The 12,544-nt window shown below is 32.3% G+C and overlaps 2 protein-coding genes across 2 annotated transcripts; one reads left to right on the top strand and one right to left on the bottom strand.

The window, feature by feature from the left end:
• Positions 1-3,492: 3,492 nt before the first annotated feature.
• Positions 3,493-4,883, bottom strand: LOC11418892 (uncharacterized protein At5g48480). The gene is made up of 3 exons (XM_003626828.4): positions 4,671-4,883; positions 4,176-4,361; positions 3,493-3,835 (listed from the first exon to the last, which is right to left on the bottom strand). The coding sequence occupies exons 2-3, from the start codon at positions 4,358-4,360 to the stop codon at positions 3,640-3,642; spliced, it is 381 nt and encodes a 126-aa protein (XP_003626876.1). The 5' UTR covers position 4,361; positions 4,671-4,883; the 3' UTR covers positions 3,493-3,639.
• A 1,321-nt stretch (positions 4,884-6,204) lies between these two features.
• LOC11435005 (uncharacterized) lies at positions 6,205-10,498 on the top strand. Its single transcript, XM_003626826.3, has 5 exons — positions 6,205-6,390; positions 6,490-6,623; positions 8,167-8,269; positions 9,151-9,331; positions 10,110-10,498. The coding sequence occupies exons 2-5, from the start codon at positions 6,507-6,509 to the stop codon at positions 10,213-10,215; spliced, it is 507 nt and encodes a 168-aa protein (XP_003626874.1). The 5' UTR covers positions 6,205-6,390; positions 6,490-6,506; the 3' UTR covers positions 10,216-10,498.
• Positions 10,499-12,544: the final 2,046 nt, after the last annotated feature.

Raw genomic sequence — 12,544 nt, 5'->3', positions numbered from 1 at the left:
CAATATAATTAGTGTTGTAAGTGGCTAGTACGACTAAGATGAACCCTCCCATGCCCGGTGAAGTAGAACACGATATTGTTTTAACTAATATTAACAATTATAAGATTATGATAGAGGCGGTAGGCAGTGAATATGTTTTGATGGTTTCTCACTTGATCTTTGTCGAAATGGAACGATCAAGTGCTCTGGGTTCACTCTAAAGTAATCGAGTGTGCAAATCTTGCCTTAGTGAAGTACTCGTCAAATAAACAGTAGAGATGATTGAATCGATGTCTTCTTTCCGGTGAATGTGTTTATCATAAAACCTGTTATTGTTTCTACATAACCAAATGACATCAACAATATTAATGACGGTGGCAATAATCACAATCTTACATTGAGGGGACATATTTTGCATAGAAATAGCAACATTACCTGAATTCCTCAAATTACCTGCGGATTTTGCTATGGAAAACTTTCTGCCGGAATTGCTAAGGATTTTGCTGCGGTTTCAGTTTCTCTACTTAAGTTTCCTGCGGATTTTAACACTGCAGGAACATCCGCAGGAACATAACTTTTTGCTGCGGATTTGGCTGCGAAAATTCATATGGTACTTGGATCTTTGTCGAAATGGAACAATCAAGTGCTTCGGGTTCACTCTAAGGTTCGACCTTAAGGTCCCTTTTTATAAGTGACCTTAGCAATGTTAGGGCTACAATTTTAGCTAAGATTCAAGTTGTGCTATGAGGCTATTGCCATTGAAACTTTCAATCCTTAATGGCAAAAGGAAAACATACCAATGATTGTGTAATATAAGCATATAATATCATTACATGGGCCCAATGTATATTTGTATATATAAGTATACTTATGATTGAAATTAAATGAAAAAAGTCTTGTGAAGTTTTTTCTAGTTGAAATTTGATTTCTGCTTTAAATTGAAAATGAATATCCATGTTTCGCCTTCAAACAACACTACATTATCTAAGTTGCGAACAAACAATGAATTATAGATGAATATGTAAGACTAAATCGTAGTTCATAGTGGTTTTGTCTAAATATCATAAGCATAATCAAGAAAGAATCGAAGATTTAATTTTAAATATAAGTGTAAGTTTATATTGCATGGATTTTGTTATGATTCCCCTTGTTTATGATATAGAGAAAAGTATGTATTCTCAAATCACTTCAACACCTTCAACCTCCACTTAACTTGAAGATCTCCCACAAACTCATCACACAACAACAACACTCTCTACAATCTCATATCTAGAGACTTCCTTCATCACCTATCAGCGAACCCAAAATTATCCTCATAAAAACCGAGAGAGAAAGAGAAGAGAGAAACATTAAGCATACCATTTTTATGGTGGATAAATTTACATATTCTTTCATATTTTATGGTGGATAAATTTACATATTCTTTGATATTTTGTTTCTTTTGTACATTATTTCAATGTAATTTAATGTACGAAGTTAAACATACCATTTTTTGGGTCAGTAACTTAAACATACTTTCAAGTTTAACATATTTTCTAGACTGGTATGCTGTTATTGGAGAAGCAGAATTTGATAAAAATAAAATAAAATACCACCAATGCAGTTTGATTTGCATAATTTATTTAGGCTTGAAAGGAAAAAATGAAATTCCAGTTTCTAGTCCATCAATATTAAAGGCTGCTAAATCATGCTTTGTTTTGTGTAACTGTCAATATCAGGTCAAGTGCATGCCTCCAAATTAAGTTACCTAAAGTTTCCAATGTCTAGCTATCTTTGCTTCTAGTTTTTCCACTTAGCGAATATGTGAAATTCAATAAAATTAATTATGTGATAATTTGGTCGTTCATATCCACTGTTATATTTGTATTCTTATATGTTTGTAGTTTCAAAATGTTAATTAATTGAGTTTAGTCAGTTTTATTTTTTTGCATCTAAGAAAAAAATACCATTGCAGTTTGATTTGCATAATCTATTTTGGAAACAGATTCTAGAAACGTTGGTGGCTTGCTGCGTTGTTCGCCATCACACAAAGATTAAAAGACTTGCTGCTGCTCGTCGCCACTATTTGTCATTTGGGTTTCATCACTAAAAAATGTTATGTATAGTAGTGCGGTAAAACAATAAAACAAAATGGTTTAACTTCTTATATTGCAACATAAATGGAAGAACATACGAATTTTACATCATTGTAAGCAACTACAATTGCAAAAATTAACAAAATATTGTATAATTGTCTCGAGTTTAGATATACAAGTTTGCTAATTTGTCAACCAAATACTATATTTCATATATATAGAAGAATCAAAGGAAAATGGACTTATCAACAATGACATATTGATGGATGAGGGAAGTTAGGGAGAGGAAATATTGAATGATGAACAACTAGGTTTGTGATAGAATTTCCACTTTTCAATTTGTAGTACGTGATACGCGTGCTCAATGAGTAGCTCCTTCATTTCCCGGCCCTTAATTGCATGAAAGAAATTCTTCAATCACGTGTACAGCCATTTCGTAATCACATTAAACGATTTTGGCCATGTTCGTACAAACTTTGTCACAAAACTTAAAATTTCAGAACCCCAAATTCCAATATACTTTAGATGTAATAAAAAAACATACTTTTAATTGTCTCTCAAGCGTGTATTGCTCGCATTTCCAAATGAGCATTTACGAAGCAAACTATGACTATGCTATAGTGGATAAATAGCGTAGTAGCACATGATATGTCATTTTATATAGTTTATGAAAATTTAAAATTATTTCACGCCCCAAAAATGCAATGCATGTCACGGGAACCGCAATGATCGCATTTGCGACCACGGCCGCAATTTAAGACCATGGTTAGAGTGAAGCTTTGTTATGGTTTACAAATAGATTCCTCTACAAAGTATTGAAAAATGTGATAATAGAATTTGTGTAAGTCTACAATAAACTGAGTGTCTTTAAATTTATGAAAAATATCAAGTTTATAAAACAGTTTAGATGTACTGATGGTGAAGTCATGTCGAATAACAGTGTGGTCTATTATAGGTATTGAAGTCAATAATGTCGATGCAATGATATAAATTACGATTTTGGACTCACTTAATATGAGGATAATGGATTAGAAATAAAAAATTGCCTAAGAAAAAACAATCTTTGTTTATAGGGATGGAAAAAAAATTATAGCTTTGATAACATGTTCTGTTGCATCTATGTACATCATTTTTCCTATATAGCTAATAGCTAGTAGTTATTTGTGCCTTCACACAAGTCTCATGTTTTCGTCCTTGTTGTGCTATGACAAGAAAAGAAATTTGAATTTGTTTGAAACACAATTAGTTGAGTTTGGAAAAGCCAGCATAAGCAAGCTAACTAATTTCAGTTGTTTGTAACAATTATTTATGATACAACTATTAAATTTGAATTTTAAACTTTTAAGCATATGTCCAACAAAGACCAATACTAAAAGAATAAAAGTAGGATAAATGCACCAAACAAGATAAGATAATATAAAACAGCAATTTTTAAGCATAGTCTTACATCCCAGCAATTGTCATAATTAAACGATAATAGAAAGATAATTGTAGCAATAAACACCTAATTAGAACTAAAATGGATGTAGCAAAGTACTGATAAATATAACAATATCAAAGCATGGATCAACCAACCCTTCATTTGCTACTGCAATTTGGCTAAGGACTTGCCCTCACAAATGTACCAAACATAACCAAATGGATCCCTCAGCTTCACAATGTGCTGACCAGCATAAGTAGGTGCAAATTCATCAAGCTCTTCCTCAACAGCCCCAGCGCTCACAGCCTTCTGTACGGTAGCTGCGACATCCGCCACTCCAACCGTCGTAGCAGAGCCGGTCCTAAGATTTAATAAGAAAACGTTTAAGGACCAATAACTCTATTTCTAAATATATAAGCAACTATAGATTGATTATTTTTATTTTTGATTAGATGGTAACTATAAAAACATATTTTCATGTGTTTATGATTATTAAAATATACCCAAACACCAACTCAGTATAGAAAGTTCCATAAAAACCAAACAAATAAAAAACCACAAGAACAAACAGGCCTCAAATCAAATAAACAGAGAGAAAAAACATGATTAGATCTAGTTTTAATCACTTTTCCTCAAGCAATCCTCCAAAAGACAGTGACACAAAATATAAACTAAATTTAAAACATGAAAATCAAACTCACAGGTCGGAAGGGTCCTCGTGGTACTCTATCAAATAGACGGTGCCACCAATAATAACCTGAGCTGCAAAATAGGGATCATTCGCCTCGACAGCATCAAAGGCTGCCTTGTAGAAGGCAACAGCATCGTTCACCTTTTCAGGTTCCACATATAGAATTATTCCCACAGCAGAAAGTTGAGGATCCATTCTACAAAAAAGAACAATAGATTAAGATAAATACATTCGATATACAGAAATAATATATGATGAGTATTAAAATATATGCATCATTATTAAAATATGCTAGTATATGATGGAAAACAAAATAAAATAGGGTTTATTCATGAAATATAAAAACAATAATTTTATTCACCAAATGAAAAATAACATTAACTTTTGAGAATTAGAAAGAGATTCATCTTCTTAGCCATTATAAGGAACAAAAAGGAGGGACCAAGGAAGGATAAATGTTTTGTTGAATGTCTATAATGATGGGTTTAGAAATATTTATTATTACCACTCAGAGATGAAAATTGATGTTCTGTTTGTTGCTGATTTGATTTGGAGACTTCTCCTTAACAAAGGATAGTATTTATACTACTAAATAATAATAATAGGATAGGGTTGTATACTAGCTGAGGAGAAATGCAAAACTTGGGTACAAGGACATGTATATTGTAAGTTCAAGGGGTGGTTGAACTTGAAGGTCAAATAATAAGACAAAATCAGTTATTTGGTCAAGATGGAAATGGACGAGTATCTCAATTCTCAACAAGAATAGATGTGTTTTGCATATTGCTCTTTTTTAGCCCAAAAATTGAATCTGTTAGCTATGTTTGTCCACTTTTTAGAGGGGTCAAAATTGATTTTAGAGGTGTAGAATTAGTTCTAATATGTTTGGTTGCTTTTAAGTTAATTCTGATGGGAAAAGTGAAGAATCTTCTATTTGACATTTTTTTATTTAAATTGAAAAAAATATAAATTGATGGGAAACATTGTAAAATTAAACAATGTAATTTTAATACACCAGGAAGGAAATCTAACAAATTGAGATTCCAGTAAAATTAGGAATTTTATGTGAAGATTAGATAGCAATTGTCTCGAGATGTTTGACATGAATCGGAGCAAGAAGGGGGATCAAATGTTGGCTTTCGTGTATCCATCTGTGAAATACCGGGAGAGAATGTTAGGCTTCTATGAACGTTTAGGTGAACTCGAGGAATTAGCGATGCACGGGAATAGTGAATCGTTCTCTGAAGCATTTTTTAAAACCATATCTCTAATGTTTAAGTGAAGTACAAACGAATGATATAGCTATGAATCAAATACTTAAATTATGATGAAATTAAGTAATATGAAAACAATAGAATGAATAATGCAACATGTGTATTGATTATTATATATACACAAGCTAAGGTGGCAATTGAGGCAAATAAAGATAAAACTAACTTATGATCAATTATTAACATAACAGAAAGTAATATTAGTGAGGTTTATATGGGGAAGCTGGAGGGTGGAAGTAATAATATACCGATCATATAATAGAGAGACACACTGACACAGTGAAGAAAGTGAATTTAACTGGCGGAGCTACATAGAGCTCAGGGGGTTCAATTCCTTCTCTTCTTGCTGAATTGAAAATGTTAGCTCACACACTATTTAAAGTACTAGAAATAAGGCATAAGGATCAAATAATAAGACAAAATTCGTTACTATTCTTGTAGTGATTGTTCCATCATAACCTCTTTTCCAAACTTTTTACAAGTAAATTGTTCGTTGACTAATCAATATATATACTTGCTCATTTGTATGCCTAGTTAGCATTTTTTGAGTCATGCCTCTTTGTATTGTTAGATAAGCTAACAGATAGAATTAATATGAAGAGTTGTATTTAACACTTGAATTAAGTGATTAATATAAAAAAGGAATTACTTCTTTAAGAAAGTAGTATATTACCACATGAATGAATAATAAACAATAAATGAAAAAAACAAGGACTCCCGCGAACAGAACAGCAGAAGAATTTTTCTAGTGACACAACTCTTAAATGACAAAAACACCCTTAGATAAAATTTAATTCCCAATTTCACCAAAAACCTTTGCAATCGTTCTCTCTTCTTCTTCTTCTTCTTCTTCCAACTGAAAACCCTTTCCTTCATTGTTATCTCCTCTTCCAAAAACAGTTCTTCTCTCCACATTTAACAGCAAGATTTCATAGCAATTTTGAAACAAGCAAGGTTAGAAAATTGGGTTTTTTTGATTCATTTATGGTTTTTCTCCCTTATTCTGTGATTGTTGTGTGTTTGGCATTCGGTTTATTCTTTTATTGATTTCAGGTTTCAATTGTTGAATTATGAATAAAGGAAAAGTCTATAAGAAAAGATTGGAAACTTTTATTGAGGGTGATAAAATTACTGAGACTAGGGTTCAAGATGTAGCTTGGCTTTGCTCACTTTCCGAATCTGAAATTGTAAGTTTCTTTTTCTCCTTTCTCTGTTCATTTAATTCATTCTCGTAGTTGCCAAGTTTTGGCTTCCATTGTCATATCTATCATGAGGCTATGAAGTTCTTCTCTTTTAGGCCAATTGGGTGATTTCTCTTGGACTACTTTAGATGCCCCTCCTCATTCTATGCGTCGTTTTTTTTTGCATTTTGATAATAGAGTCTAGCACCCCCTGTATTGTTTCTTAGCCTTTTGACAATTTTCTTTTATCATTCTGTAAAAAAACCTATTCAGTAATATGCCAGTCAAATTATTAAATGTGTTTAAACAGACACATGTACACATGATTCTTCCGAATGAAGGTAACCAAAGGTTAACGGTATTAGTACACTTTTTTATACAATGTCCTAGTGATATTTTTGTAAGCTACTTTCCTTATGGATAAGGTTTTTGGATGTTTGGTAAATATCAATGTTGTCGAGTTTGGATTGCAGGAAATAGTGTTTTATTCAAATTCCTCTTTGCTAATGTATTATAGCGCCGCTGCAAACGCTGTTCGACAACACTTTATACTAAATAGGGTATTGCAGACGCAGACCAATAGTGGTTTGTTCAAATTCCGCTACATTATAGCGCTATAGAGCCAATATAGCCGCTACATGACAAATCTAGTGAATATTCGATGTGTGTGCCCCTTCACCATGGGGAAATTTTTCTTCGCTCATTTTACTTGTGGCTTTAACTGCAGGTAGCAGTTTTAGTATTTTTATGATCTTGCACTAGAGAAATGCCTATGATGTCATGGGATATAGATTTACTGTTATATTTTGGGATAAAATTGCATATATGGATGGATTCTCTTAGGGGCTTATTGTTGTTTCATGTTTTGAGGACAGAGTTACCATTGATAGTAATGTAGTCAGGAACGAGTTCCTACATAGGATTGGTCGGCCGGTGAAAGAACGTAAACACGAGGAACGTAACATGGTTCGTAAGTAGGATCGATAGGTTGTAGATAGAATTGAGAGAAATATATAGGGAAAATAGAGGGAAAGCAGGGGAACCAAGCATAAAACAGAGATATTAGAGGAAAAACAGAGGAACCAAGCAATAAAACAGAGAAAAACAGAGGAAAGCGGCCAAAAAACAGAGAAAACAGAGGAAACAGAGTAAAACAGAGAAAACACGGTTCGTAAGTAGGATCGAAGCACGGTCGAGGTACTGTGGCACGTAAGATCGTGCGATCCTACGTGCTGGGACTCATTCCTGACTACTGAGAGATTAGATAGTGCTGCATTTGTGAATATTTTTATTTGTTCTCTTTTGGTTTATTTTTGTAGGAGATCTTACCATTGGCTTGATTTTCCTGTGCTCTTTTTGTTTATAAAACTTTTTGGAATCTATATGAAAGAAATCAATATGCAAGTAACTAGTCTGAAATAGATCTTACCAGTCATTGATAGTTTGGTTACGACTTACATGTGTTTCTAAATTTTAGTTTTCATCTTGGTTTTTTTTCATACAAGTTCTTGTTCTTAACATTTGGTATTCAAATTTGAAACTTTTGCAGGATATGCTGATTAGCTTGAAATTGTTGATAATTAAGCGGGCAGAATGGATAGGTTGTAAGAATTTGGCTAATAAATTCGACCTTAAGATGCTTAGAGCCATTGGTATGTTTTATACTTTTGTTTAAAACTTATCTGCGTGGCTATTTAAAACTTCTGATGTACTCCCTCAGGCTCAAATTAGGTGTCTTCTTTTATAAATATCTGTCTCAAATTATTTGTCCCTTTTACAATATACCAATACAACATTTATTATTCTTTTCCACCAACATTGCCTTATTTATTGCATTTCGATCCTCTATAACTACTCCATTAACTATAATTAACAAGGGTGTTTTAGTAAATGACACATTTTACCATTGAAATCAACACTATTAATCATTTCGTTAATACCCATGTAAAACTCAAATGGGGCACCTAATATGAGACGGGGGGGGGGGGAGTATAATGGTCTTTTGTTTGGTTATGAAATATGTGTGCAAATCTTGTTGGTTTTATCCATCTATTTTTTATGGTTGTCTTATGATGTTAATTTTGAATCTTGATACCGTAGAGTTCTACAAGTTTCAGTTCAAAAATGAAAGAAGAAAGAAAAAATCCCATGTACTTCAAGAATTGATTAAATTAATATTTCATAATGTTCTTTGCTTGTATCTTATGAAATCCCCTGGGTCTATCCTGGACTGTGTCGCAATATTTTGTAATCATTGAAGGTCTCTGGTCTATCCTGGACCGTGTCGTGTCCAGACTGAGTGACTATTGCATAAATACATTGAACTGCTGGAGTATGAAGGTCACAATTCATCATAACCTGCCTGATTTGTACTGCACAAATTGTGCCTGCAATTTGAATTCTTGAGATTTTGAATTGAATTTAATGGAAACTCTTACTATCATGTGCATGGAAATAAATCAACTTGCATGTAGTAACTATTAGCTAGTTTTAAATTGCTGAATCGTCTAATCTTTCACTAACCTTTACGCAGCACTTGTTTTGATGGAAAATCTCAAAGCAGAGGTAAAAGACGCATCTCTTGTACCAGATATGGTGAAATCTACTGCTTTTTTAGATGTATGCAACCTACTGAACTGTAACAGCGAGGTTTCTGCAACTATTGAAGAGCTAAGTACAAGTGTTGGTGCTGATATACAACCAATTCTCCAAGGGTATGTATACTAAGCTCTTTAATGTATATGAGAAAGCACTTAATAAAATTATATGACTCTGATATTGTATATTGTCTTGGTGGTTGTCTAATTTAATGTGCAAATTATTGTCCATGGATATATCTATGGAGTATGGTGCTGAAAGCTAGAGCTATACTAGCAATAGATACAGAGAATATGATCCATCTTTTCGTTGAGAAGAAGTGAAAGATGTAACCACTTGAATTTAGCTATCATTTAATGCATTGAAATTTCCACTAGAAGTTTAGAGCCATCTAAAAAAAAAAGACCAAAGGTAACAAGTCTTACAGTTTATTAGCATGAGCTTGCCTTAGAATTGTCTCCTGAAAGCATGACTACAAAAGTATGTTGTATATTTATTTGTCACTTGATGCATCTGTCCCTCCTCTTGCCATCCATCTTTTCTGTTTCTTTCCACTCTCACTGCTGATGCCCCCTTGTTTGCTTTGAAACTAAGTACTGATTATGTGAAAATAGTTTCTTAGTGATGAAAAAAAAAAAATCAAGAAATGCTTACAGTAATATGTAGTTAGTTTGAATATTGTCAATCTATAATGAAGTAATGAACAATTGTTATTACGTGCTTATATATAATACTAAATGTTACTATTCTCTGCTCATATAACTATAAACATTAACATCAATTGGGGACAGAAGAAGGTAAAAGGACTATGCATTGAAAAATAACTTTTGCATGATCATCACGTTGAATGCCAGTTATGCTATCTATTTTAATAATTTTATCTTTTTTATACAGTTCCTCCTTATACTGTTCACCCTCTCCCAAACGAAAGAAGCAAAAAGTTGCTGGTCGCAGCGCAAGTTTAAAATTATTCTCTTCAAGGAAGTCTCTAAATTTGTAGCTTATCCTCCTTACTGAAGTGCCTATATTTTTTGCTGCAGAAACACTGATTTTGTGTGACCTTGTTGGCTAATATACACATGTAGTATTTTTTAAAATTTTCTAAATTGTTGTGTTGCTATTTGCATGACACGCAAGTAGTTTCAGCAAATATGTTGGTTGAGTTTAGTCACTTCCTATATCACATTCATTCATAGTGTTTGAAACAACCTGATATTGACATCTATCAAATTGTCTTAGTAAGATCTGTTATTCTTATTGAAGGGTATACAAACTTTAGATAACTAGTGTCTAGCTTGGGAGTGATTATGTTGTTTGAGCTTTTCTAATGCCTTGTTTCCGTACGTTTCATGCCTCGTTTTTGGAAGCAAAAAGTTTGTTTTTAAGATATGATTTCCTTCTTCATTAAGAAGAATTATAGTAGCTATTTTGGATAGCTTATAATCCCTACTGGGTTGTTAAGTGGGGAAAGCAAAAGTGAGAAGTGAGAAAGAAATGAAAGTGCGAAAAGAAACAAAGATATAAGAAATGAAGTGAATTTGGTGTGTTGTTTGGTAAAAGAAATAAAGAAAGAAAAAAAAAATAGTTGGTTATTTTTCAAAGTTCTAAATTAGATTAATTTTATTTGCTATGCACTTCAGCTTTTTGTTGTTGTGTTGTGACAAATGCTAGTCTTTCCAAAAGTTGATTAAGATTACTGTAAACAAAATGCATAAGGCGAGAAGACTAATTTGATTGATCGATGCATGGACCAACTGTGACGATGATCAGAACATTGCTCTTTAAATACATATGGGTTGCTCTTTAGATACATATGGGTTGTTATGTTATCAGGCATCTCAAAATGATAATTTTACTCCAACGGCAGTTAATTATCATTCGTTGGTGAATGATAGTTAATTACTGTTCTAGACCTTTATATTACATTAATTAGGAACAAATTCATGTTAGAACTGGTATTAACTCTCGCTCCAACAGTAGTTAAAGTGGGATCTCTTGCAACATTTTGATCACCTGAGCAGTGAGACTCAAATATTTATACTTGTGTCACACCATTTTAATAACTAGATAACCAATTTGAAATTCAAACTAAAAGAACATTTATTACTTTATGATGAAACCACTCAAACACCAGATTCAATTGGCTGTCTCCACATTACTTGACAGAATAAAAAGCATCATTTAAGAGTTTCTATGATACATCTAATGGTGCCCCACCATTAAGATTCAGATGCCTCTCGGTGCCCATTTCAATTTTTACACTGCAAGAATATTCCATAAAATATAGTATCCAGAAGTAACCTGGTTTATGGCCAAGAAATAGTAGAAGATAATGAATAAATGTTTGGGAGATTTATCATATTTAACGGGGTTTGCTTAAAATATGAATATTGATCCTTCTCGGACAAAGAAACAAATAAATACCTGAGTTCCCCTAAAAAAAATACCCGAGTTGCAAACTCCACAGATGCTTTTACAGCGGGGGTAGATGGTTAGGTGATCAAAATTATTATGCAAGAGATTCCAATAGTAGTTAACTATCATTGGTACGACATTTAGACATAAATGTGTTATGTGTTCCATTCGACAGATCTGAAATGGAAATTACTACTATTGTTTACCAGCGAACATTTGTTAACTTTGTTGGGGCAAAATGTTAATTTTTGGGTGTCTTAAATCCACTTATCCCTCTGTCCTTATATGTAAGTCTCTTTTACATTTTTCACATTTCTTAAAAAAAATTATCAGTGTAATTAATATGTCTGTTTTGTGTGTTAATATTATCAAATTGTCTTTTGTTTATATGTGTATTAAATTTAATTTTTCATATTTCAAGATAAGTTTATAGTATTAATTAATGGTATGTTTAGGGTCTTCTCTCTCAACCATATTTTTTTCATTCATAATACACGAATCCAAGATCTTAATTAAATAATTCGTGTTCAATTTCACTTGTACCGATGTCATATCGTTGATTTGGAAATTTTTATTGGATTAACTTTATTTTTTAAAGATTTTTTTTTTTGGGATTAGTTAAATATTAAAAAGACTCTCTCTTCATCCTAAAATAATGGATGTAATTCGCAAACATTAAAAAACAATTGCCTTTCAAAAAAAGAAAAAAGATAAAGTACAATTGATAAAAATTAATACCTTAATTAAGCTGGGCCAAAGCCAAACATAACCTTAGATACAAAGAGAGTGTATTAATATTATTAAGGTACAAATAAAAAAATTAATTTCTTTTGGTAGTGAATTGAAAAAATTAATTAAATATTTTAGAATAATTTCTTGTTAATGTAAATACTGATGAAACTTTTCTCTGTTCT

This window comes from Medicago truncatula, chromosome 8 (genome assembly GCF_003473485.1).
Source record: "Medicago truncatula cultivar Jemalong A17 chromosome 8, MtrunA17r5.0-ANR, whole genome shotgun sequence".
In the NCBI taxonomy this organism is placed as follows: domain Eukaryota; kingdom Viridiplantae; phylum Streptophyta; class Magnoliopsida; order Fabales; family Fabaceae; genus Medicago; species Medicago truncatula.
This window is presented reverse-complemented; position numbering and strand designations above follow the sequence as displayed.

What these genes read in the sequence shown, in the direction of transcription:
- LOC11435005 (XM_003626826.3), top strand. Translation starts at nt 6,507, where the DNA reads ATGAATAAAGGAAAAGTCTATAAGAAAAGATTGGAAACTTTTATTGAG. An exon ending in CACTTTCCGAATCTGAAATT is followed by an intron (nt 6,624 to 8,166) that starts GTAAGTTTCTTT and finishes AAACTTTTGCAG; the next exon opens with GATATGCTGATTAGCTTGAA. An exon ending in ATACAACCAATTCTCCAAGG is followed by an intron (nt 9,332 to 10,109) that starts GTATGTATACTA and finishes TTTTTTATACAG; the next exon opens with TTCCTCCTTATACTGTTCAC.
- LOC11418892 (XM_003626828.4), bottom strand. Translation starts at nt 4,360, where the DNA reads ATGGATCCTCAACTTTCTGCTGTGGGAATAATTCTATATGTGGAACCT. An exon ending in CACGAGGACCCTTCCGACCT is followed by an intron (nt 3,836 to 4,175) that starts GTGAGTTTGATT and finishes ATTAAATCTTAG; the next exon opens with GACCGGCTCTGCTACGACGG.